The 27,700-nt window shown below is 35.1% G+C and overlaps 2 protein-coding genes across 4 annotated transcripts; both read right to left on the bottom strand.

Annotated features, from left to right (window-relative positions):
• Positions 1-9,181: 9,181 nt before the first annotated feature.
• LOC111908066 (protein REDUCED WALL ACETYLATION 4) lies at positions 9,182-13,402 on the bottom strand. Its single transcript, XM_023903905.3, has 16 exons — positions 12,974-13,402; positions 12,417-12,508; positions 12,157-12,297; positions 12,020-12,076; positions 11,860-11,932; positions 11,615-11,773; positions 11,282-11,431; positions 10,940-11,195; positions 10,732-10,847; positions 10,502-10,588; positions 10,331-10,419; positions 10,184-10,246; positions 10,015-10,071; positions 9,834-9,930; positions 9,583-9,741; positions 9,182-9,497 (listed from the first exon to the last, which is right to left on the bottom strand). Exons 1-15 carry the CDS (start codon positions 13,004-13,006, stop codon positions 9,586-9,588), a joined length of 1,626 nt encoding a protein of 541 aa, XP_023759673.1. The 5' UTR covers positions 13,007-13,402; the 3' UTR covers positions 9,182-9,497; positions 9,583-9,585.
• Positions 13,403-19,955: 6,553 nt separating this feature from the next.
• Positions 19,956-25,808, bottom strand: LOC111908065 (small RNA 2'-O-methyltransferase). 3 transcript variants are annotated; one of them, XM_023903904.2, is made up of 11 exons: positions 25,612-25,808; positions 24,980-25,133; positions 24,599-24,894; positions 24,261-24,332; positions 23,527-23,975; positions 23,026-23,268; positions 21,900-22,684; positions 21,049-21,200; positions 20,845-20,961; positions 20,645-20,782; positions 19,956-20,547 (listed from the first exon to the last, which is right to left on the bottom strand). In XM_023903904.2, exons 3-11 carry the CDS (start codon positions 24,851-24,853, stop codon positions 20,128-20,130), a joined length of 2,631 nt encoding a protein of 876 aa, XP_023759672.1. In that variant the 5' UTR covers positions 24,854-24,894; positions 24,980-25,133; positions 25,612-25,808; the 3' UTR covers positions 19,956-20,127. The 3 variants fall into 3 exon arrangements, with proteins under 3 accessions (XP_023759672.1, XP_023759670.1, XP_023759671.1); XM_023903902.2 differs by lacking the exon at positions 24,980-25,133; XM_023903903.2 differs by lacking the exon at positions 24,980-25,133 and having other exon boundaries at positions 24,599-24,862.
• Positions 25,809-27,700: the final 1,892 nt, after the last annotated feature.

The following is a 27,700-nucleotide window of genomic DNA, read 5'->3' as shown; positions in this document are numbered from 1 at the left end:
GTTGTAAATGTTCCAAGACCAAAATGTATAAGTATTGTTGTACTTTGTAGTAGTATAGTGTAGTTTTATATCTTTATAAAACTGTTTGAACATATGTTTCCAGAATGTAAACTATATTGTACTAGAAAATAATGTACTGTAATCGTATCTGTGTAAAACCCTTTGTATGTTTCCTGAAATGTAACTGTATTAACTGGGAACTAATGTAATGTAGTTTTAAATAAATAAAACCATTTGAAGACGTGTATGTATTCGTAAACCAAATGTATTGTTAATACCAATTTGTGAATTATTATAACCATACTTAGCGACTGTTGGCCTGTTACGATGTTCTTCGGGTGTTGGAATGTTACGACATTTGTCACCCCAGACATGTCGGTCCAACTGTAGCTAACAGTTTAGGTGCGGGATTGTTAGTCCCGTATAGATCTATACACAATTGTCACACTCTCCCTTCAGGAGACTCTGGTTATAATACAAGACTTTTGTTGGTACTTAGGTAAGTACTTGAAGACGTGTCTCACAAAGCCATATTGACTGTTCACATGTAGTATAATTAAAAACTCCTTTTCATGTAAATGTTTACATAGTTATGAAAAATAATTACTCTTTTAAATAATTATTTTTTGTGCCCCCAATCAGGTAAAATAGTGTGTAAGTTCCATGAACTATACATATTATAGTTTATATAAATGTTTCATTGAAATGTGGATCCTTTGTATATTATTATCAAATTTGAGATGATAATAAGTTGAAATAAAATAATTATATATGTTTGTTTATATAATTATACCATTTTTGCTCGACATGTTACAAAAGGGTTAAAGTTTTACGGTATCAAATTTGTACCCATATGTATATTTATATTTAATAAAAATATAAATGTAACGGTATGTATATTAGCATAATATATCTTGTGTTTTACTTGAATTCCCCCCTAAAACATATAAAAACCATGAAAATTGTAGGGGTATGAACTCACCTCGAGTGTGTGTTCTTCGTTGGGTACGATGTGGTAGTGATGTTCTTCCGATTAGAACACGCGAAATATCTGAAATCCTAATAGTATTTAACACATAGTAATGTGTGTAAAATTAATCGAAATAATAGTAAATGTGTTATAGAATACTAGATTATGTAAGAATTACCTACAAATTCTTAATAACTATTTTGAAGAGTTTGCTTTCTGGGAAATGGTTGAAGATGTTCTTTGGAAGTTTGAAGATACACTAGGAATTTGTCCTGAAGATATGAAGATTTGAAGGAACTTTTATTATATTTGAGAGGAATTGGGGTGTGAGTTTGACATAAATATGAGAAGGCTTCATATTGTCAAAGTCTTGATATTGAAAAGTCCGACTTGATCCAACCCCTGCAACCACAACGCTGCAATGGCTACAGTAGCAGCAGTCTCAGACAAAGCAACATAACGCTCATCAAAGTATGCAACCATGACGGTCTTGTGTAGTACCTGATTCCTTGTATGCATTTAATTCAAGCAATTCTTATATTTTTCTCTAGGACTCAAGGAGTTGGTGGCCCAACTCGTCGAGTAGACTCATGATCCGCGAGAAGTTTAAGTGATCTACTCAACGAGTCGGGAGACCGACTCGGCGAGTAAACGTTGTTTGAGTGAAACCCTAAATTTGAGGGTTTGCACCCTATTTAAACAACTTATCTCTCCCCATCTCAGCCTCCATCGTCCCTTATACTTCCAAAAGACATAAGCTTGAAACCCTAGCCTTGTTTGAGTGTTCTAAGGCTATTTTTGTGTATTTTGGTGAATTGTGAAGCTCGAGAACAGGAAAGGAGCTTGGGAGTTTGTAACAGCCCGAAATCTTAGGTATTGTTAAATTATGTTTTTGGGGTGATTTAAGAGGGGACTCGGCGAGTTGGAGCCTAGACTCGCCGAGTAGGATTGCAGACTTGGTCGCGGGTTCGCGACTGGACTCGACGAGTCCAGATATGGACTCGGCGAGTCTACGCTGTTTAGCGAAAACCCTAACCGTTCAGGTTTGGGACGTACAAAGGAGACTTATTGGCCGTCATTATTCATTTTAGCCTTCTGAGAAGAACCCTAAATCGATTGTGTGCATCTAGAGCAAGGATTATAGGCCATTGTTGATTATAGAAGAGTGGTTGTACAAAGAAGAGAAGGGATTGGCTAAAGGAGCAGCAAGGGAGTCACATTCTGAGGATTGGGGACACAGAGGATACATCATCCAAGTAAGAATTCGAGTATACTCTGCTATGTTGATGTGATTATGGAATTAGGGTTTATGGAACCCTTTTGTGAATAGATTGAATGTTACCCTAGTCCCCATGTCGATTGTAACCCTGTATTGGGACCTTTGGAGGTCCAGAATGTCCCATGTCTGTGCATTTCGGGAATTGATGAAGGTTTTGGATTGGAATCCTTATGCCTTAGGTCAAAATGCAAATTATGAATCATATGGTGTATCATGAGCACTGAAATGAGGACTTTACGTGATGGATCAGCCTAGGAAGGCCAGACCAAGGGATGGTCGAAGCAGTTCTGACCTTAGGATGCAGTTTGAGCGGTTGCATGGCATGGACTCGCCGAGTTCGATGAACAGACTCGGCGAGTAGCTTGAAGATTAACTGGGACTCGTCGAGTTGTTCTTCAGACTCGGCGAGTTGAGTCGGGGTGGCCCCGCGATTCTTCCAGGAGTAACTCGTCAAGTCAAGGAGGATACTCGACGAGTAGATAGGGAATCTCAGAGAGTTGGAGGACGTCTAGACTCGCCGAGTCGACATGGTACTCGCCGAGTCCGGACGAGTTGACCGTTGACCGTTGACCAGAGTTGACCTAAGTCTGACTTCTTAGGGATAGTCACACTTAGAAGATATAAGTGTTAATGAGAGATTTGTGATGTTATAGGGAGGTTGTAGCTCGTCGGATTGTGCACGAGTGATTTCAGGATTTGCTAGCTTTCAGCATTCACGAGGTGAGTCTTCTCACTATACTGTACCCGGAAGGGTTTGACTGTGTGACCGGAAGGTCAGATATGATATGTGATATGTATGCTATATGTGGTAAGCTGCTTGTTATATGTGTTATGTATGTTATGGGCCGGAAGGCGATTATATTATGGGCCGGAAGGCAATATGTTATGGGCCGGAAGGCAATATGTTGTGTGATGGACCGGAAGGTCGGCGTGGGTAGGACCGGAAGGTTTACCCAGCAGGGACGGAAGTCCCCTGAGACACATGGACCGGAAGGTCAGGGCCTGGAAAGGCGTATGTGCGTAAGTTGTATATTGGGGAACTCACTAAGCATTTATGCTTACAGTTGTTATGTATATGTTTCAGGTACTAGCGAGGACCGTGGGAAGGCGCCGGCGTGATCGGTACACACTGGAGAATGTTTTTATGATCTTGGGGTTTAAACAAATTGTATTTGACATGACACTTAAATTATTTATCCCTTGTTTTGAATGAAAATACTTTATTTTTAAAATGAAAAATTTGTTTGAAAAATTGCGTTGTTACAGAGTTCAAGTTCAAGCTAGAAGATCCAGAGATTGTGTTCCATTTTCAGCTCATTTAAGGTAAAAAAACGTCTATCTTGATCTTCCATGTGTTTAATCATCTTTAAGGCTTGGATTTTGGTATATTTAGGGCATTCTAAGCCATTTTCGGGTTGTGGAGTGTAATATGGAGTTATGGCTTCAAATCTTGGTCTTTGGAGGGGTCTCATGGCATAAAGGTGTCAACTCTATGGCCATGAGAGCCCCATGTATCTTGTAGGTCTCATTTTTGGTCCTTTTGAGCTTAAAGACCCATGCATGGACGTAAAGTTCGTGACTTTACGTGTTATATCGACCCTAAGAGGTCAGATCTACCCTTTGGATGAGAGGAGCATAGCAGAAATCGAGTTTGTGGACATGGACCTTAGTGGACTCGGCGAGTTGTTCTTGGTACTCAGCGAGTCGGGTAGTGGTTCCCCAACCTTTGTTGTTTTGGGGGTCTAGTTGAGTCTAGAGAAGGACTCAACAAATTTGGACGAGATTATAGACCTGGAAATCATGGGACTCGATGAGTGTATGAACAAACTCGGTGAGTCCAAGGAAATCTCCCAAACCATGAAGATGGACTCGACGAGTTGTTCATACAACTCGGCGAGTCATAGACTGAACACATTCTTATGAGGGAGATAAACTCGACGAGTTCAAGGGGAACTCGACGAGTCGGTTGAAAATGCTCTTTATGGTATGATTGAAGGATAACTCGTCGAGTTCTTGCTAGACTCGACGAGTAGAGTCGGGAGTTGTATTGAGTTAGAGGAGTATAGACCCGACGAGTTGGTAGACCAACTCGGCGAGTCAAGTCAACTGGATGTTGACCAAAGTTGACTTTGACCGAATTTGAGTTGACCCTGGTTAAGGGTTACAAGTACAAATTGATAACTTAAAAGGGTTATCGTGTAGGGATTAAGGAGTCGAGGAGAGTCGATTTTCACGCCGAGGACAGTTCAAACACTACGCGACATTGAGGTGAGTTACCTTCCAGTAGAAGCGGGTCTAAGGCACCAAGGCCGACCCACTAGTAGTTGTTTATAGTTGAGATGATTGTCTTTGTGATAATTGTCTGGTTTGCTATTACTTGATATGTTCTATGTGTCAGTATGATATGTTCTATGTGATAGTGGTAGTAGGAGGGAAATAGTCCCCCGATCGGTTGTTAGGACCAAAGGGTAGGTCGAACACCCCAGATATGTCTGACAGCATGTTTATGATATGTTATTATGTGATAGTAGTAGGGGTGAAATAGTCCCTGTGACCGGGTGAGATAGACCGGAGGGTAGGCAGGCACTCCAGAATGTCCTGACATGGGTAGTTAACACACCAGAATGGCTTGACACGGGTAGTCAACACCACAGAATGGCTTGACATGGGTAGGTCGGGCACCCCAGAGTTGCCTGGCAGCGTGTATGATTATATGGTATGTGGTATGATGGGAAACTCACTAAGCTTTGTGCTTACAGTTTCGGTTTTGGTTTCAGTTACCTCTTCATCCAAGGGGAAGGAGTCGGCGGCGTAGCAGCGCATCACACACACACATGATTTCCGCAATGAGTTTCTGGGATTGTACTCTGATTTATACTAATGTCCGATGTTTTGATTTTGGAGACATGTTCATGATGGTTTATGGATTGATATGATATTGACAATGTTTTCAGTAAACGAATTTATAAATTACTTAAGTACAAACGAAATTTTTGGACTTGAAATTTGGGATGTTACATCTTGATACACCCAAACATCTTTGGTAACTGAGCTCGGAAACGAGCAACAACCCTAATCCTGTCATCCAATGCAGCTGACTCACCTTGACGGCCAGCTCCTGATCCCGAACCGGACCCAACCTCAACTCGGCGCGTAGTCACCATGCTAAAAATAAACCAGGAGGTGCAGAATATCACCCTTATACATACACACTATATAATGCTTTTGTTGAAAACTAGGCATTTTTTGAAAACTAAGAGATAAAAACCCTTTTTGGAGTTATTTTAGTACTATCCTTTTAGATGTTAATTATTAGCACCCTTATACACACACTATACACTATCAACCGGTGTATATGTGCATGAGCGCATCAGCTATTAAAGGATGCACACCATATGCCAATGGTTGATACTTGATATTCGCAATTGAAAAAAAACGAAAAAGGTATTGGAACATAATGAAAACAGTCTCCATTTTTTCTAGTTTCTACATATCTATAGTTCTTTTCTAGTATATTTCTTTAGGTTAGTTTTTCTTTCAATCGAAGATTGATTGTTGCATATCGCTAAAGATCAACATACTCTTAACATATCGAGCTCAGGGGCGGATTTAGGGGGTCACCGGTAGCACCGGCAACTCCTAACTTTTCTGGCTGTAGTGGAAAATTTTTCAAAATCTTTTAAAATTTTATTTTTTCTACTATCGTGCAATCCCTACTGTGAAATCTTGCATCCGCCCCTGATCGAGCTTCAACTCTAATTTACAGCCAAGTCCAGTCTTCCCCTAGATAGTTTCTCTTAAATTCTTTAGTATCAATAAATCAGTATAAATATGAGATACTCAACTCGACAGATGTTTATGAGGATTTCAAGGTGAAGCAATTAATTTGTAGTCACTTGGTTCATATAACGAAGAAGCCTATGTACGAAGAATTATTAATCCTATTTACCCACCTATCTAATGGAGGTTGGGGTAGGCCCTAGCGAATATGTTTTGGTACTAAAATCTCATACTTTGAGTTTTCCTTAAATTTCGTATCTAATATTCGGATGTGAATGTGATGTATTTATCTTTGGCTTGTGGACCTAAGTAGTTTATATAAACTTTTCTAGTATCATTTATGTACTGAAATAAATAAAGAAACGACCATAAATTTAAGTGATCATTTATTCTTGTTTGAATTTATTTATTTATTTAGAACGGCATAAAATTATATTAAGAAAAAAAAAATACAATCAAAAAAAAATCATGAAATGCAAGCGAAATTGCAATGAACTCTACTACAAGCGACAACAACATTTAAGGAAAACAACGGGGCAAAAGAGTCCATTCTTGGACCAAAACTTGAGGAAGACTAACTTGAGAGAATGAGAGAGGCTCCCTATTAATTCCAATACTTATGCCTATATATTCACCAAAATTCAACAGCACCTTTAATGAACATGAGCAACCTCCGGGGGAAAATAAGTCAAAGATAATAATTCCATCTTGCACCACAAGGAACCAGCAATAACATTACTTACAATATCATTAACCTCAGCTTCCTTTTAATTCCAACAGCCTATTTCTTAAATTAAGTTCGATTTTTGAATTACGTTTGATCATCAGTAAAATTATCACCAAAAGTCACATGGTATTAATCCAGGGACGGACGCAAGATTTCATAGTAGGTTTTGCCAGTGGCACTTTTTTGTTACATAGTGGCACAAGAGTAGAAAAAATAAAATCGAAAAATTTTACATTGTGTCCGAAAAAACCATGGGTTGTCGGTGCCACTATGGGCACCATAGTGGAACTGCCCCTAGGATTATCACCCAATAATGGCGAATGTAGAACTAGAAACTGAGAAACAATATAGTTCCCTCATTGCAATTAGGTAAGTTCTTAATTTTTTATCAATACCAAAAGGAAGGTCTTAAAAAAATTTCTATATAATTTCTAGAAAATATTAAAAACTAGGTAGGTCTTAAGACCCACCTTAAGTGTATGTAGCTACACCCCGAATGAGATGTATATAGCCCCAAAAGATCAACCACAGCTCTAAGTGAAAAAATAGCAATGCTTACCAAAATTAACAATACATTTTCCAATGGCTTAAGAAACAAGCAGCACCCATAACTCGAACTTGTCATCATGCCCCCATAAAACAACCAGAGGTGAAATTGTCAATACGCTATAAAGGAGAGGTTCTCTACAATCAAAGCAACAACAACATCCTCAATCTCAGCAACAACCACAAAACTCACACTGTCTGCTCCCCTCCCTAACCAACAATGTTTCAGGAATTTGTTGAATCCGTCTCTAAAGTTTTTTTGGTGCTTTATCGTCCAATAATTAGTTCATATTGGCAGAAGTTCTTCATCAGCTGATAGCAGGGTGAAGTGGAAGGAATTCTAGAATGAGAGTCTAGGAAGTATAGTATGTGCTTGATAAGGCATATATTCATGGGGTAGGGCATCGGTAGAGATGCAAAATCCTATTAGAGTCTAGGACAATTTGTTGTATATGCTTATTGGGACACATACATATATGTTTAGCGGTCATCGTATATAGTGTTGAAAAGTGACTTAGTTACTTCGGGAAAATTCTTGGGACAAGTATGAATAGGTATGAATGGTAGTATAGGCATATACTACCCAAGCACATGACTCGCACTTGGATGAGGAAAAGTCACAAAGTTACTAAGCCACTGGTAGTTGGGTAGATAGTATGGCTAACACTATAAATTTGTTTTGCATTGTTTCCATCATTACCTATTTTATGGTGATGCCTAGGAGAGTGGCTCTAAGTTTGGACCCAAGTGGCCATGAAGGATTAAGTCTAATTAATGTAGATCTACGTAAGAAAGTGATTGATTCTAAGAACATTTTTCAATGTAGTAACCGACTTTAGTTGTAAGATTTAAGAAGAAGGTGATCAAGGTAATCGATGGAAGGATTCCAACCTTCGTTAGGGACTGAGCAGCCAATGGTTAAAGTTGATGCCTGATGTGATAGGATTGTATGTCGACCTCCCGTCACCTAAGGAAGAAGGATCGATTTGTTAGCAAAGGAAAGATAAGAGAGATGGAAGGTGTCTTCAATACTAGGGTCTGTCTCGTAGGATATGATTGTTCGGTCTGACAATGTTGCTATTATAGATACCGCGTCATAGGATGAGTTAGGAAGGAATGTGTGTGTGTGTGTGTGTGTCCATCTGAAGTTGAGTGTATGACTCAAGAGTTGGGACTGAAGATCCATTGAGGATGAAAGAACATGTGTAGGTTCAAGCACCACCATCAACGAATAGGTTCAAACCTATTGATTCTCGCTCAGGAGGATAGGTATGCAAGTGTCTTCCATAATTTAAACCTTTGACTTATTACAAAATAAGTCCTCTCTTTTAATTTCTAATTAAACCATAATAAATAATAAACTAGTCTTTGTACCTATTTATTTCTTGCTTTTGGCAGTGTTACTAACTTATAGTGTCAGTGGGCATATCTCCAACAACTACAACCTGCATATGCATCTTTCAACTCATTCAACATGATCTATAGGACCGGTTTTTCAAGACAGACTTTGAAAAGGGATTATTATTGTTTTTTTTTATCTTGCATGCAATATTATGTATGATCCTTTATTATAGATGTGATATGTTTTATATATGTTGGTGATTCATATTTCATTCATGATGAGGTTGACCTTCCCTTAATCGTGGTGACATAAATGATCTTTTTTGTAGGTTTGTTTGGTGCCGTTAATCATGAATGTTCCATGGTGAAGTTATTATTATATGAAACTAGTTGATTCCAGGCCACCGTTTAGGATGATAAATAGACTTACTGAGGTGTTCCTTTCCTTATAATGTATGTTAATGAAAAAAAATTATTGAAATTTAAGTTGGGAAGCGTGATTTACATTCTGATTTGTTTAATGTCGACACTTTAGAGGAGCATCAAGTAAATGAGATTTAATGTCTAATAGAAAAGTGAGCATGGATGATTTACATTCTTAAAGAATGTAATTGCGTAGATTAATGATTACAACCAACACAAACACAAAGAACAGATCTAGGTTACATATGTTTACATGTATGGATATAAGGGTTGATGAGAACTAGACTTGGTGTCATGGTCATCTTTTGTAAAACTAGACAACAATGGTGTGGATTTCCTTGTACCTTGTATGAAAAATGAAGATGTATATTTGTTTCAAGATGATCTACATATGTTTGTATGTATGTTTCATGTTTCATGTATGTAAGATCCTGTAAACACACATTAACAACATAATTAAGCAAAAAAAATTTATAGTGTTAAATAATATAAAACACAAAAGTATGTTGCTATTACCGGTTACTGAGGAATCTGAACAACAAGTGAAGCAATTAAGTATAAACATGTGGAAATTGCAGCTCCAGCAAGAAAATTAGAGAGAAGTTGTCGATCATTTTTGGTAGGTATAAAAACTGATTTTAGTGTGTTTGTTAATTCAAAAAGCCTGCAAGATATCTGCATAAAGTGAAAAATAACAGATTTAATATGTTATATGATAAAGATAAAATTTTAAAAAGGTTATTTAGAACAATAATAATTTTGCTCACCAAAACATATACTGCAGTTGTAAGCATATAATTGAGCATAGGATAATTTGGGATGAAAGATAGAAGCCACTTTGGTTGTCCATTGGGAATATCTGATCTGTGTTATTGGGAAATAAAATAAATGAGGGCAAATTTGTAAATTTTCGACTTTAATGGAGTACGAGAAAATAGTAATATGCACCTTAGCCAGATATGGAATTGGGATATATACGTCTCCAATGTAATCTTCCCAAGCCACCTATTAAAATATAGAAATTGTACATTTTAATTTATTTTTTTAAAGTAAATATGCATAAATGATATATTCATAAATTGGAGAATTAAAATAGTGATAGGTAAGGGAAGCTTACGCAAAGAGGGTTAATGAGAAATTCCTAAGATGTTGAGTGAAATTTCGCAGGCAAATGTACACACTGCAAGAAAAAAAATGACTATTTTAACCTTGCATTTAGCCTTAAAATATATGTAAGTAATCAAAGAAGGAATCAATTACACACGTTATAGGTATCCATGATGTGTAGGGATGATATTTGTTGTATGTAACTTTGTCCAATTTGTATATGTATTCATACCACATATATCCAGCCTGAAAAGAAGCTAATATAATTAATATAGCCTTTTATAAGAAAAAAATAAATTAAATTAAAAAAGAGAAGATTTATTCTAACCAAAACAGACACTGAAACAATGGTTGCTTTAACAGAACGTCTCCGCTTACTATCAGACTCCTCAAGTTTTTCCATCCACTTTTCAACCTGAGTTTATATAACTTCAAAGGTTAAATACAAGAAATAGCAACGTACTTTCATTTATTTATTTATTATAGCATTCTATAATAAACAAAGAAATGAAAGTACGTTGCTATTTCTTGCATTTAGGTTAACTTTCAAAATCTTACATTAGGATGAAGATATGCATATATCATTCCAATGATCCATATATATCGATCAAGCCCAGATCTGAAATGCCACTCATGTAATCGAGGGAGATTCGGTTTTGCAGGATCATTATACCCTGTACAAGCAACAAATTACTCTCAAGGACCTCATTTTTAAAACTAAAATCATAACTAAAAAAAAACTTAGTTTTGATGGAGTAAAACTAACCTAATAGGAATGTCAATGGGCTCCAGATGAATTCAAAAATTCCTGGAATCTCCCAAACCAAGATAACCACAAGAAAGCATGAAAAGATCTTTGTAATCATCACTGATTTTATCTCATTATATTTGCTACCAATAGCAAGTGCTCCATACACCATAAGAGTAAAAAGTGTGTGCATTGGACAGATGTAGTAGAGCATATAATCATTGTCAAGTACAATGCAACAAAAGGCCACAAAAAAGTTTAGCCTCCACATCATCTGCAATAGAAAAAACAATAATATTAAGTTTAAGACCTAAATGACGTAAACGCCCCTCCTAATTCTCATCAGTACTAAAAGTTTACCTGAGCAAAGCGTGCGATACTGAAATCTTTGCGGATGTAGTAATATGAGAAGTTTCCAAAACCAGTCATCCAGACATATGCAGCAATAAACACACGAATAGCATTATATATCTCTGTAGCAGCAAAGTAATGATACATCAGAAAGAGAACCTGTCAAAATTACACCAAAGAAAAAAAGGGGTGAGGGAAAATTACAATAATACCCTTAGAAATATTCATGTATGTTGTTACTCATAGATAAACCCTTAGAAAACTGTTGTTTTTATGGAAAATGATATAATATTACTATCAAGAAAGCTGAATTCAGAGTAAAGATATTGAGAAAATTCTTGCCTGCATCCATCCTTTCCATTCCTCTGTCTGATGCCGATTGAGGTATAATATTGATTTTCCAGAGAATGCTGACTTGTCACTATGTTTCTTTAAAGAAGTCATTGCTGAAACTATGATAAGAAGAATGTATAGGAAGAGGAAAAGATCGCGATTGTAGCTCTGTTCAAGAAAAAGGGTATCAACTAAAATACACAAATAAACATAGCCTGGTTTTCAGTTAGTGTAAACAAGGTAAAAAAATTCACCTTGGTAGATTCTGCAATCAAATTGGTGCGATCACATATATAGAAATAGAACAAAATTCCTCCAAATTCTGACCTGCATAATGTTGTATAGATCATAAGCTTATAGATGAAAAAGAAGTATCAATATAAAATCTAACACCAACAAATTCATATGACTTACATTGCTCTCAAGGTTGCTCGATTCTCCAGCAAAAAACAATCCTCCATTGTCAGAAATCTGCAGAAAATAAAGGTACAGTAAGTAATGAGGATAGTAGAAAAACAAAATATGGATATTCATCAAACCGATAGACTTACCTAATTAAGTTAGATTTAATGGCTGTAACAGGCTGTTTCAATGATGATGATGATCTTGTGACACCTCCTTCCAACAAAGCAGCTCGGTCATCTTCCTCCTTTGTGTTGGTCTCCAATTCAACCAAATTGTTGTCTGAGTGACTGTTCACAGAAAACAGGGGTGAGTATTTCAGTGATGAATAATGTATCTTTCCATGTTCAGAAAAGACATGGAATATTGTAATTATGATCTAAAGCTTTGACTCTGTTAATAAGCTTACACTTTAGATGCAGATGATAATTTTTTGTATTCCAACCACTCAGAATATATCCAAGCAACAAAAATAGGAATGATTGCAAGCAAGAAGGAAACCTGCAATAAAACAGTGCCAGATATCATGGGCAATGAATTTGTATCAATGACGCTATGAATGGAGCCAATGGATTGACCTCTTATTTAAAATGATTTCATATACAGAGGTAATGTCAATGGTGAACGGGAAATTTTGAGATCGGGTATTAGAGCAACTATCTTCAATGTTGAGTGAAATGCTTAAAAACTTGCAAACAGAAGTCCAGTATAAGTTCATTCTCTAACAGGATCTAATATTCTAAGAGTTAAAAGTGAACTAAATAACTCATTATTACATAAGTTTTGATCCTACAATGGAATTCATGGAGCATTACTGAACATATCATATCACACATTCACACTTAATGAACTTATTAAAGTCCACACACTGATCTGGTGCTCAAGAACGAAATCAAATCCCAACAACTACACATCGTGATCAATGGAAGAGTTTATCAAACAAGCATTAGCAGTTTTTATGTTTACCTGGCCAGGTGTTAAAGGTCCAGAAACAACCATTTTGGCGGGAGAGATTAGGAAGTGAAGAGATCAGTAAGAAACAAGAATTCAAATCAGATCACGATGCATGATCCAATTAGTTCATCGACCAACGCACACTAGTATAAATCTGTACAAGTGTCGGTAGGGGTAATGGTAATGGTAATGGTGCATATGTAAGAGACAGAAGATAATGAAACCCTAACTAATCGCAGCGAAGAAGGAGAGATCTGAAGCAACAATAATTTAGTAAATGGATTTGTTGGGATTTGGGTTGATTGTTGAAGTCGTCGTTTGCTTCAAGAAATGAACATGACGACACCGTCGGGGGAGGTGTCTCCGTCGGTGTACGGAATCCGAGTCAAATACTACATTTTTTATGACCCGCCAATCGTGCCTCAGTCTGTCAGTCACGTATTTCCGGTTTATTGAACTCAATTTAATTTGTTCGTTTAAACGGTGACGTGTTTTTTATTTAAACCCTTTCCAAAAAATCAATTATTTTAAGAGAAATTAAATATCTTCTTACCTTTTGTTTCTATCAAAGGATCAGGTGTCTTTCGTAAACCATTTTAAACAGGAAGTAAATGTGGATGGCTCTCTAAAATGGATTTGGTCACTTGAGTCGTCTGGGGTATACATTGTCTCATCGCTAAGGGTACATATCGACAATCTGGTTCTCCCCCATAGTAGTGACGATGCATGGGTATGGAATCCTCTGGTTCCGGGTAAACTAAATGTTCTAGCTTGGCGAGTTGGTCTTGGAAAACTTCCATGTATGGAGAATCTCTCCAGAATTGGCGTAAACTCTTCAAACTTGTGTAGAATGTGTAATGAAGCTCCAGAGTCGGAAGACCATATCTTTGTGGGATGCCCGGTATCAATAGAAGTCTGACTGCAATTGTGCAATTGGTGGCGGTTGCTGGAACATTCCCCCAGCTCTTGTAGAGAGCTGCTAACTGTAAAAATCGGCTTGGCGGGCATCAAAGACTGAAGGTGTTTCACGAAGCTATAATGCTATACTTCTTGTGGGTCATTTGGAGATACAGAAACGAGAAGGTTCATGCTGAATCTCCGAGATCCAAATCGGTGTTGTCATATGAAGTACAAGTCCTCTCCCATTTATGGCTCAATGCTCGGAAGCGGTCAGGGCAAAATTTAAGGTGGACAAATTGTGCAGTGACCCAGTCCTCGAATGTTATTGTAGGCAGTAATCTTTTTTGTTCTCTTGTATTGTCGTTTTTTGTTTTGTTCTCTTTTGTATTCAAACTTCTAGCCCCTGGCTAGTTTCTTTTTTTAATAGATGCCTGCCGTTCCACAAAAAAAAAAAAAAAAAAAAATCCTCCTACCTATTTAAATGATGATATATGTCATATTACTATCGTAAAATATCATTAAATTTCATTAAATGTTATATATTCACCATTTTATTGGATAGGAGGATATGTAGGAACAAAAAGTAGGAAGATATTTAATTTCTCTTATTTTAAATTCTTTTTTGACATATGTGTTTTACTTTTATCCGACTTTCCTTCTTAAATTTTATGATTTTAAGATATTACAAAGCGAAAAATGGTTCCCTTCACATTAGATCGATTATGAGGCAAAATTGTTCGTGATCATGAGGTTCCTCGGTAAGATTTTACCCCGATATGATATTGTTTTTAGTTTTATTCTATAGTTGAATATTTCGTTTTCTATAAACATTGGAAAATTTTCATAAATCTAATGCATAGTCTAAAGTTGTATTTGGTAACCTTGGTATTTACTATATGTCTTTTTTCAAGGCTCATGAGATTGTGTAAAGGTTAGTTGAATCCTTGACCTGGGATGTTGAGGAAAAGGAACGTAAAATCTCGTGGGTTAAGTAGGAGTTGGTGTTAAATTCCACAGATAAAGATGGGCTAGGGATTGACAGCTTGAAGGCTTTTAGTGCCCTTCATCTTATGGTGAAAGGTTGTGGGTTGTGGTTGTCCATGTTAAGTATGTGAGATAAGTTACATGTAGATGCGGTTTTGCCCTTTTTTTGCGAAAAATCAATTGGGAATGTGAATAGTACTCGTTTTTGGCAGAAAGTCTTATTCGGCAATGTGAGTTTAATGGTTCTGTTTCCTAGGCTTTATTCCCAGGAGACTCAAAAATATTGTCTTGTTGCTAATAGGTGACACAATGGTGAGTGGTTTTGGGCTTGGAATATGGATATATCACGGGTGGTGCTTATGCTGATCAACTTGCGTAATTGACTTGGTTATTAACTCATGTGGTGTTCTCGGTCAGGAGTGATAGGTGGGAGTGGGAGTTAGAGATAGATGGTGAGTTTACAGTTAGTAGTACCAGGTGTTATATAGACAAGTATACCTAGGGGTGGAATTGGTACGGTACCAAGTTTTTTTCCTCCAAACCGTGTACCGTACCAATTATAATCAGCACAAAGTTTTACCTATCAATACCGTACCAATGATACTTGGTACCAACTTAGTTGGTTACCAAAAAATTTGGTTGGTACATATTGGTATTGGTATATACCAAAATATTTAAATAATATATATACTTGAAGAGTTTAAGACTATAATCTATATAAGACTTCACTTTATAATCATCACTGAATGGTTAGAAAGTTTTCCAAATATGAACGTGAGTTGAAGTTGTGGTCGTTGCTTGTTTTAGTAAATCCTTTTAGTGTCATGTACCTTTCTTAACCTTGTGTTAGAATTTCTTTTACTATAATGTTTCGTCCAAAAAAGAATCAATATCAATTGAATTATATTAGTAACTCCGATTATTACTTTTTAGTTGTTACTCCTAACTAAAACTTGAAAATGTAAGGATTGATATATATATATATATGTATATATATATATATATATATATATATATATATATATATATATATATTGGTTGGTATGGTACAACCGTGGTATTCAAAATTTTGTACCGTTACCGTACCAAGACTACTTAATTGGCATGGTATTACCGGGCAAACATATTAGCTACCAAACATGTTGGCTACCGATTTTATTGGTTCGGTTGGTAACATATTGGTTGGTTCTCCGTGGTACATTTTTGTCAGCCGTAAGTATACCCTACGTTTAGACTCTATTAATACTAGACGGTGTCGTTTACTCTCGGTAACGGTTAACGTTCTTCTTTGGCGTGTGCTTTTGGATAGGTTACCTACTAAGAACAACTTGGATGCCAAAAATATCGATTTGCCCTCGATGATGTGTGCTTTGTGTATTTCGGATATTGAGGATGTGAATGATGTGTTTGTTTTTTGTGATGTGGAAAATCAGATATGAATTAAGGTGATTAGATGGTTGGATCTCCATTTCCCCATTTTTCTCTAATATGTTGGAGTTATTGTCTTTGGTTGATTCGACTAGGGTTAATGTTGATAAGAGGAAGGTGTTGGAAGTTATTGTGTTGACCTCATTTGGTTCATATGGAGATACAGATACGAAAATAATGTGGTGTTCAGTTTGCCACTTATGCTTAGGAGTGTCCTTTTTTAAAACATTGTTATTACTTATTTTCAATGGTTTGATGGTAGTTATACTAGAAATACTGTTATTTGGTCATTGTAGCTTCAAAATTCAATGATCTAAGGCTCTTTGTATTCTTTTTTTCTCTTGCTTCTTGCTAGATGGTTCTATTTTATTATATTAAGGTGTTCAAAAAAAGAGCTATTGCATGAATAAGTACGCAATTTTGTATTAGGATATTACATTTTTTTACCTTTATCTAATTACTATAATTATGTTTATTTCTAGTACGAAATTCAGTTTGTAATTGATTGTTCATTGCTTCTTTTTGTAAGCAGTGTATTTAATACAATTTTTTTATGTGGGTTCTAACAATTGTTTCATGTTGTTTATCATTTTTGGGTATTTCTTCATGTTGATCTTGTAGATGTCAATATCTAATATTAATTATAAATAACTATTATTAATATTAATAAATAACTAATTTAATAATCCTCCTTAATAAATGAAGATTTTTTTTGTCACATGTCAATCTCTTATGAGTTTTAACACTTGTCATTTTGTAGTATTTTTGAATAAATGTTTTTTTCATTTGTCATTTTCTCATTTTTTTTTTTATCTTTCTTAATTAACACATCATATTTACACCTTAATTAATAATTGTCTTAATTGAAAATAACAATTAAATTACAATATTACAACTCATATAGTATTTAATATATTTCTTTTTAAATTCAAATTTTAAATTTTAAATTTCAAATTTCAAATTTCAAATTTTTTTTGTTTAAACCTTTATATTTAAATTTTTTTTATTTTATCCGACCCGTATAACATACGGGTCTCACAACTAGTTAAATATAAGTCAACTAGCCAAATGTTATACAAAGAAAATGTTGGGCAAATAGGAAATGCAGAGTAATAACAAAAAACTCATATATTTGTTAGATCGTTTAATCGTTGTTCTTCAAATTTATTTTCACTTTATTTATGAGAATCAAATTATTATTTACAGGATAAGTTTACAACAAGTCAACATGAACACCAAAATTCTAAGATACAAAAAGGGAAGTACTAGGTTGGTATTTTGGGTTGTTAGAAATCTTAGCATTGTCAAAATGTGGAGTATAATGTGTATTTATATATACAAAATACATAAAATGGATATAGATGACGAAGTTGGTGGTTCTCGAAAGTTGTTTGTAGTTACGTGACAATTATAATCGTTTCAAGAGAATTCTATATCTAAAATTTTCTTTAAGGCATCAGAAATTAAAAGTTAAAACTATAGCATATTTTTCCCAAGTCAGATTTATATAAAAATGGGTTCCCCCGCTCCAGCTCCCTGCTTTTGTAAGGATATGGGAGGGGACCCGTCCTTTGGATGATATGCTAAAACAGTGAACTACAAAGCATATTTTCTCGGGTCAAGTCCTAGTTAAAACCCCCAAGACTTTAACATTGAAAATATACATGGTAAGCCATTAGGTAATTTGTTCCAAGTCAATTATATACATGGTAGGCCATAGGTAATTTGTTCCAAGTCAATTATTTATTAAATATTAATCCGTCACTTATGGAGATGCTTTTCCACTGCATTTCTAGTCTAAAATAATGTTGACCTACAAAGTTTCCCTTGATCTTGCAAGGTGTCGTGACCCCTTTGATCCTCGTTATTCGTCATGCGCAGATCAAACTTGTTTTATACAAATGTGCACTTCACACCCGCAACTTTTATTAAATCATAGTTAGATCACTTTTTATACTTGTATAAATTCCATATACATCAAAACATTCAAGTTATACTACATATATGATAGCTTTGGCATATATGATGGCTTATTAGCTTTGGCTATATAATAGTAATATTTATTATTATTATTATTATTATTATTATTATTATTATTATACCCAACATCGACTTATGATGTCTAAATAAATAAAAGTAAAAAAAATAAAAATAAAAAATAATAATCGACGAATCTTTTTATATTAGTCCACTGTTTGATTGAAACAAATTTTGGATCATGTAGTTGCCTTGGTCAAACACTCGAACAATAAGGAAGGCGGAAACTTCGGTGGTTAATTGTGATGTGATCGTTAATCCTTTTGTGTTAACTAAATTCATTGACAAGTAAAACCACCATGTTTTAGGTATTCTATTGCTTTCTTAATTCGTTGATCCATCTACCAAGAGCATTAATTAAATTGTCATAATCAAATATTAAGTTTGATATAACTAATTAAACTATTTTCATTTTGTTACTTGTTTGGGGTCCATTTTAATTGGTTTATTAATCTATCAATAGCATTAAAAAGGAAGGTTTATGTTGAAAGCTACATTACTTAATTATGCTTAAATACTGTTTTTTTATGAGAACTTTCAACTCTTAGGGGGTGTTTGGATTAAATTTTTAGCTTATTGCTTATAGCTTATTAGCGGTGGGAATAAGCAATAAGCAATAAGCATGGGGAGGGATGCTTATTAAAATTAGCTTATTTAGCCTAATAAGCTGGATTTTATCTAAACACTTAAATTAGCTTATTGTGAGAATAAGCAATAAGCATCTCTTTTTTTCCTATCCAAACACCCCTTTAATCAATTAACTAAGTTTTTTTTATATGCTACTAGAATCATGAAATACACATTAACAATAGAAATATGATATAGAGCCTAATGGAAACAATCCGGTCAATTACAACAACAAAAAATACTTTGGCATATATATATATATATATATATATATATATATATATATATATATATATATATATATATATATATATATATATATATATATATATATATATATATATATATGACAATGCTACAATTAAATAGAATTTTCAAAGTACAATATTATAATAAGAAAAAATAATAATAATAATAGATTGTCCTGATAACAAGTCAATAGAAGTAAATTGTTATATTTATTTGATTTGACAATAATCTTTAAAATCCATCTTTGTTACAGTTTTAGGTTTAGATAGTTATCATGATTGAGATTTCTCTTGTGTTGCAATCATACTATTCTTATACTCCTCCCAGTTAATACCTAACATCATATTTCTATTTTTTTTTTAGATAAAATGATATTAAAATAAAAAAAGAAAAAGACAAACATGGAAAATTGGATAAAAAAGGAACAAATTTGTAAAAATTCAAAACTTGTTCGAAAAAACCACATTTCTCTCTCTACTAACTCATTCTTTTTCCATAATCTTTTAAAACAAACAAATAAATTAGGATACTAGATGTTTATCTTTTATCTTCCATCAACGATCAAACAGATAATACATGTTTGTAACATGAGAGGAAAAAAGAGGTAATGCAAATAGATAAGCGATTAGTGTTTTAACACACTATGCAAAGTTTTTCCTCTTCACCTATTCAGTCATTACATCCAAATTTAGTCAAAAAAGAAACAATCATGTATATCATATTAAATGTTTAACACATTGAGCCCATTAAGTCAAAAAAAAACAACCCCTTAAGTCAAATTCCCAATAATAAACCATTCACTAAAAACCAAGATAACTCCACATACTTTGATCCATTTAATGTTTCTACAATTAACACCCAAATCTTTCTAACATCCAAAAGACTCTAACCTAAATCACTAGTTAGATGAACACAAAAGAATGTTTCACTCCATCAAAATCTCATTCATTACTCCTCCAATCCCATACAACATCATAAGGCACATCCTTCAACTCCCCACCTTCCGGAAGCTCACAAACCCTCTTAAAAACAGCAATTTGTGATGCAAAACCAGGTTCAACCCCTTCAACTCCACCAACACCACTAAATTCAACACTATAATTGTGTTTTTTGGCAATTTCGGATGCCCAAACTTGAAATTGATCTCGTGTCCACTCAAACTTGTGATCAAAGTTGCGAAATTTGCAAGGTTTTGTTGGGTTTTTGTTTTCTTCTTCTTCTTGACTTTGGGGAGTTGACTTTTGAAGTATTACATTGTATTCGTAATTTGGAGTGGAGACAATGAGAAGTTTTGGTAGAAAAGAACTCAAAACAATGTGACCGAATAAAGTTGCTTGATCTTCCGACATGTGCTCAATCACCTACAAGATAAATCAAGAATGTCTAAAATACCCTTTTCAAAAGTAATTTTTTAAATGATCAAATTAAAACTTTTGTAACATTGAGGATTTCGTTTACCTCTAGGCATGTTCCAATATCACATCCATATAATCGAGAATCAAAAGTTGTAATGGAACCATCTAGAAGCAAAGCAGATTTAATACAGCTACTTTTGATTGGAACACTTGAATTGTTGCTTAGTTTTGAATGAAGAGTCTGTAAAACAAAATACAAAATAATTACCCGAATAACAAAAGGGTAAAAACGGAATATCTCACCTTTGCTGCACGAGCTAGGGCTTTTACTGATATGTCAACACCAATAATTCGTTCAAGAGATGTTGGATAATCCAATAATGAGTCCAGTAAGCTTCCGGACCCACAACCAAAGTCAACCTACCAAAAAAAAAACAATATATGATCTTCAAAAAATGTCCCTAAACTTGAACATTGAAGAAGAAGTATAAAGATTTGTGAATGTACCAAAAAAGTGGCAGAAGAATCTTTAATTTGTTGAACTGCATATTGAACACGTTGTTTTGATAAAGAAGGATTGAATAAAGCCTTTTCCATTCGGTCTTCTAAGGGTTCGGTAACCCGTAGCAAAGTTGTGGTGTATTCCAGGCTGCAGTTACCTATTTATTAAAATTTGAAAGATTAGAAATAGAAACATAAGTTTTTGGAAGGAATGGAATCGGTCAAAGGAATTGGAATCTGGCGGAATTGAATTCTGTCCACCGTTTGGTTATCATTGAGAAATGGAATGGGATTCATGAGGGGGAAGCACGAATCTAGAGTTAAAAGGGTATTTTAGTAATTTTAAGAAATGCCCGGAATTGAATTACATGGGTTTTAGGATGGAATGTTGAAATCAATCAGTCAAAAGGATTTTGTGAATTTAACCGGAGTTGAATACGTTGCTCATCCGCAACCAAACAAATGTGGGACTTGAATAGATTTGACTTTTCCAATTCCAACCAAACATGGTACTGGAATGGAATTGAATTCCATGGGTTTTAGGGCGGAGTCTTGAAACCCATTGGTCAAAAGATTCTGTGAACTACAATGGAATTAAATTTCCTAATGAATTTAAACCAAACATATACAGGAATGGAATTGAATTCTGATTCCGACCAAATCCCACGAAATACTCATTTGCAATGAAACACATGACTGGAATGGGATTGAATTCCATGGGTTTTAGGACGGAATGTTGAAACCCATCTGTCGAAGTATTTTTGTGAATTTCAACGGAATTACATTCCATAATCATTTGCAACCGAACAAACAAAGGACCGGAACGGAACGGAATTGAATTCCAATTCCGTACTCACCTGATGATAGTAAAACCGAAATCCGTTCGGAATCACCATTGGCTGCAAAGATCAACTCTCGAGGGGGCAACTCGGTTCTAAAATAACCCGATTGTCCCACACTCATTCCACCCACAACCGCTTCAAGATCCGGAATCACCGCCTCACTTCCCAACTCAAATTCAAATTCTTCATTTTTCTCAATTATTTCCCTCTCTTCTCCACCAACCAACCACACACAGTAACCCACACATACTAAACACCCATTCGACGGAGTAATCTCCGATTCCACCCCTTCAATCCGATACTCAAACATCTTATCCTGATTCCCACCATCAAATCCCAACATTTTTTCATAATTACCCTTAATTTGTGCCAATAAATCCTTCGAGATATTTTCGGGGTAAAAGACGAGATCGCCCTTGTTCCCATTTATCGTATTTCCATCTGTATTTAAGAAATCATTCAACCATGAGAGGACTTTTAAAGAGGAATGTTGGATAGCATCGGTTTGTTTCTTGTATGATTCTTGAGGGAAACAATGGAATATCAGATTCCGATCTTTTGAGAATACTTTTACTTCGGATTTGAAGGATTCTTCGGATCCCGGGGTGGTTTTGGCGGTTGTTGTACTGGAAAAGACGGGCTCCGGTAAGTGGTGCTGGCGGCAGAAGGTGGAGAGGATGTCCCTTGGAAACATTCCCCGCCAGTTACTTCGTGTCCCGAATTTTAAGGGCAATTCAGCTGCAAAAATGGCTTCACGTGACAACTTATATATGCCCCTGGGTACCTTGTTCAAAAGTAACCTGACAAAACAATATGAGCAAAAAAAAACATTATAGAGATTTACAGAGTAATTTACAAAAGTGGTCCCTGCACTTTCTGATTTTTCCTGTGTTTAGTCCAAAACTGAAACCTTTTTCGATTTTGGTCAATATTTTAAGGTTTCATATTGATTTTGGCACCTAGGACTTTCTGCTTTTGGTCTTTATTGCATGGTTTCATGTCGATTTGATCCTCATTTCAAGGTTTCGGGTATCAAGTTTGCTATGAAACAGTGAAATAATGATTAAAAGTGAAACTTTGGATTAAACATGGTAAAAACCTATAAATATGAGCAACTGAGAAAAGGGATAAAAGTAAAAACCTATAATATGTGCGAGAAGACACATCTTCATGGAAAAGATCATAAGACTTCCACAAGTATCCAATAGTAGCCAAGATTGCATCCCCATATATATCTTGACCACATAAGTAACTTGCTCTTGTATTTAAGTATATTTCATCCAAATGACCTTCTTTTACCTCATTTCCAGATATCACATCCAATTGGTGTGATTTTGGAGCACAAAAGTACAATCTTGTTTCTGATGAAGCTTTTCCAATGCCCCTGAATTCAAAAAAAGTCAATGTACTATAAAAATATTTTCAACATTACCCTGGTTTTGATATAGATTTAGGGTTATATGTGCATTTATGCAACAAAGTGGTTTTTCAGAAGAAATTTGTAGAAAGAATGACTCAATAGAGAAAGTTAGGAAAAGCAGGCTTCCTCCATTAAGTTATAACTGTTTTACAAACTTTCCCTTTTCTCAAATATTTTTTAAACATCATTTATCCACACAACACCAAATAAAACAGACCATACCTCGAGAGCAAAACCCTAGAAGCATCTGCAACTCCAAGTTGTTGAGCAATGGCATCCATGTAATACTTATTTGAAGAAACATCAAGAGTCAATGAGTCAACACTCTTATCAACCATATAAGGAACACGAATAACCTTGACATGAGTTCCTTTCTCACAAGACACTTCCACCAATTGCAAAACTTCTGGAGGGTATGGAGTTACTCTTTTTAGAGACAAAAGCTCTTTAGAACAGAATACAGTATCAGATAATCTTGCAGAAGCTTCCATTATAATTGAGGTTACATCCAATGGTTTTAACTCAACCTCAGGTTTTATGCTCTTACAAAGATTAGAAATCTTTGAATCATAGAAGGGCATAATGGAAACAGGGACAAAACCGTTGAAGTCACCCTCTCTATGCAAAGATGCCCGAAAATGACCACTCAGTGGATGACAGATGGCATAAAACTGTTGGTCAACCGAAAAAGCATACAAATAAATAGTATTATAAAGGTGAATAGTGTATAGAAAAGAACTTCAAGATTTGAATCCACACAGGACATGACATGACATGACAAACAGACTCGCTCTTGATCTATCATTTGTGCAAAAGACATAAATACCCTCCTCATCCGCATTACGTTCCATAAGGATGCATTTGTTACATGGTAATAGATAGAAAGAGATAGGAATGAGGGTGAGGGTATTCTCGTCTTTTGCACAGATAAGGAATAGGGGTTAAAAGTCAGGTACCTCATTTGAGAATAAGTAAGACAGCCGAGATACCAATTGATCTGATGGATTTTCTACTGGAGGGTCACTTAACTGCAAAAAAAGAAATATAATTTTATATCAGTCGATATAAATTAAAGAAAAAGAGTGTCCATTTGGAAAATATTCAATGCCTACTTGAGATATTAAAACACATGATTCCTGAGGACAGAATTGTCTATTTCTTCTTGAAACACATAAAAGATGTCATTTTCACAATAAACTTCATGAAAAACACAGTGTACTTTCACCATTTTACCGATTTAGTACTTTAACTATAATATTATCACTAAAATAAAGAAACAAAAAATACAATGTACCTTCTCTAGTGCCTTTTCTGCAGCATTTTGCATAGCATCCTTCTTTCTCTTAAAGACTTCTGAAACAACAGATAAATCAGGAAGTTGCAAGCAGCAACGGTATAGGCAAGGGCCTTTCTGTGTAATAACAAGCCCTGGACATCCATTTGATGAAAATTCTTGAATTTCCTCTATATTGTAATGTGCTTTATCCCCAAATCTTTGGTGTATAATGGCCTTAGGATTCACATTCACAACTTCCTTCTTTGCTTCCATTTTATATTCCTTCAATACCAACTATTCTGATTAGTATGTGTCTGCAAACAAAGCCTCTCATGTATCAAAAACAGACATATAAGTCATTTAATGATTTTATTAGTTTAACAGGTAAGAAATACACACCAAAACCCAAGTCTAATCATGCTTTTGTTTTTACTTATCTTGTCCATATTAAGTCGAAATGAACAAAAAGGTAATTTCTCATGTCTCCTTGTTTTTCTCTTTCAAAGTCATAAAATCTAAGTTTCTGCAAAAGGGGGAGAAACAACCCTGTTTCCTAGACAATCAAAAAGTAAAATAAACCAAGTTGCTGTTATTGATCACATCCGATTGTACATGATTTTTGGAGGAAACACAACAATCTTCAAGAATTATAAGAAAGAGTTCAAGAAAAAGGAAGACATTAACCAAAAGTAAGTAAGATCAAATGGGGAATGAAGTTACACGCCATTGAGATGATAGAGTGATACGAGAAAGTGAAATCAAATGTATGAAGTCAGGAAACGCGCGAATAGCAGCGATAATATCTCCTTGATTAAGCGATTGGACATTAGAACCAAGTACACATAAAAACAGTAAGGGAATCACCCTATCTTGTTCATTATGAGTTGCATTCACAAAAAAACGAACGGGATTCCTAACCAACAGATATCGTAACATAAAACATTTAAGAAATAGGGAAAATCAACGGTAAGTAACAAGTAAGTTGTCGTTCAGTGATCAGAGATTCCTGAAAAGGATAAAAACAACTTTACCTTCACATTTGCTATGCAAAGAAATGGTGGTAGAAATGAAAAGGCATGAAGGGTTTAGTGTTTACGACAATTTTGCAACGAACAGGAAGGAGATGAAGACAATTTGTACAAAAAGTCGATGTTTTTACAAGTGGGGTATGGTTCAACTTCCCCTAAAGAATCGTGTTCTTGGGGTTTTAGAGAGGGTTGATAGAAAAAAGCTGATGCACTAGGAATTTCCTTTTACTTGTAGATTGACCAAGAAGCCCTTCGAACCTTTTCCTTCTTCATTTTCGAACAAAAAAAATTAAAATTAAAATTAAAAAAATCGGTAGTTGACTTGAAGTCTAATTTGTATCATGAACATTTATACCCGTATTATTCAGCGATAATGTCATAAAAACAATTAAGTTTTTAAGGTTTTGTGGGTTTTGCTCAAAGTTGAAATTTATGTCCGTTTTTACCCAAACATTTTCGAAAAATGTTCGGTTTTACACTTTTACCGGTGATAAGAGGTTTTCCAGGTTACCATTATATTAAATTACCAAAAAAAACCCTTAAGTTTACCATTTTTTTACGTTTTTACCCTTAAGTTTATAACTTTTTTTTACACTTTTACCCTAAATATATTTTTTTCATAATATACATCTTTATATGATTTTTTTGCTTGAATACGTATAATATGAAAAAAAAAATACATACGGTAAAAATGAAAAAAAATTATAAACATAAGGGTAAAAACGTAAAAATAACTGTAAGTTTAAGGGTTTTTTGCGAAGTTAATATAATGGTAACCTGTTATCACCGGTAAAAGGGTAAAACCGAACATTTTTTGGAAAATGTTAGGGTAAAAACGGACATAAAATTCAACTTTGGACAAAATCGACAAAACCCTGAAAACTTGAAGGTTTTTATGACATTAGCCCTATTATTCATACCCATATTTTTGTTCGAAAAATGGGTTTCCCTATTTTTTTTAAAATGGGGTTTTTTTATTTTTTAACATAAATTTAGAAACATATAGATTATTAATATGAAAAGTTATGTATTTGTGCTCTCGTATGTAATATCTTTGTTTTGATATATCATACGTCTAAAACAAATTTGTTATAAATAAAAAAATTAATATTTAAAATGATATAGTTGGAAAAGTTGAATAAGAGGTTTAATGTTTAAAAGGAAGTGGATGCATAAGTAAAAAGATTTTTTATTATGTGTTTGGCAAAACTAGCCGGTAGTTGAAGATTATAGTTTTTGTTTGTTATATGAGTATGTTTAGAAGACATCTTTTAGAATTTAGTACGGTCATTACGCGTTTGTAGTGATGCATTTTGGGCTTACTAATGCACTGGCAGCGTTCATGGACCTCGTGAACAGGGTTTGTTGGCCGATGCTGGATCGGTCGGTGATTGTCTTCATTGATGATATATTGGTCTATTCTAAGACCAAGGAAGAGCATGAGGATCACCTATGGAAGGTTCTGGAGACTTTGAGGAGGGAGAGGCTTTATGAAAAATTCCCCAAATGTGAGTTTTGGTTGTGCGAGGTGTAGTTCTTGGGACATCTCTTCAATCAGAAGGGTATATTGGTCGACCTAACCAATAACGAGGTCGTATTGCAGTAGGAGGTTTCGAGGTCTTCATCCGAGATTCAGAGTTTCATTGGTTTAGCAGTGTATTATCAGAGGTTCATTGAGAATTTCTCCAGGATCGTAGTTTCATTGCCAAGTTGACGAAGAAGACAATTACCTTCTGTTGGGGGCCAGAGCAGCAGGTAGCTTTTGAGACCCTAAAGCAGAGATTATGCAAGGCTTTGATCTTGACTTTGCCTGAGGGGGTTGATGACTTCATGGTTTATTGTGATGCTTCAATTACCGGATTATGAAGGAGAAATGGAAACGGGAGAGGATCAGGGGAGAGATCGACAGGTTTGTCACCGATAGTTGGGGATTGTTGACCCAGTGTGGTCGGGTTTGGGTTCCAGCTTCTGGTGGGATCAGACAGATAGTGTTAGAGGAGGCTCATAAGTCTCGCTTTTCTATACACTAGGGAGCCACCAAGATCTGTAGGATGGTCAAGGCCAAGAGGGATATAGCCTGGTATGTCGAGAG

Source organism: Lactuca sativa, chromosome 7 (genome assembly GCF_002870075.4).
Source record: "Lactuca sativa cultivar Salinas chromosome 7, Lsat_Salinas_v11, whole genome shotgun sequence".
Taxonomy (NCBI): Eukaryota; Viridiplantae; Streptophyta; class Magnoliopsida; order Asterales; family Asteraceae; genus Lactuca; species Lactuca sativa.
The sequence above is the reverse complement of the archived record's forward strand: the minus strand, read 5'-3'. Positions and strand labels throughout refer to the sequence as shown.

What these genes read in the sequence shown, in the direction of transcription:
- LOC111908066 (XM_023903905.3), bottom strand. Translation starts at nt 13,006, where the DNA reads ATGGTTGTTTCTGGACCTTTAACACCTGGCCAG. An exon ending in ATTAAATCTAACTTAATTAG is followed by an intron (nt 12,077 to 12,156) that starts GTAAGTCTATCG and finishes TATTTTCTGCAG; the next exon opens with ATTTCTGACAATGGAGGATT. An exon ending in TTGTTTCAGTGTCTGTTTTG is followed by an intron (nt 10,420 to 10,501) that starts GTTAGAATAAAT and finishes GCTTCTTTTCAG; the next exon opens with GCTGGATATATGTGGTATGA.
- LOC111908065 (XM_023903904.2), bottom strand. Translation starts at nt 24,853, where the DNA reads ATGGAAGCAAAGAAGGAAGTTGTGAATGTGAATCCTAAGGCCATTATA. An exon ending in CAGAAAAGGCACTAGAGAAG is followed by an intron (nt 24,333 to 24,598) that starts GTACATTGTATT and finishes CTTTTTTTGCAG; the next exon opens with TTAAGTGACCCTCCAGTAGA. An exon ending in TCTTCTCGCACATATTATAG is followed by an intron (nt 22,685 to 23,025) that starts GTTTTTACTTTT and finishes TTGTTTTGTCAG; the next exon opens with GTTACTTTTGAACAAGGTAC.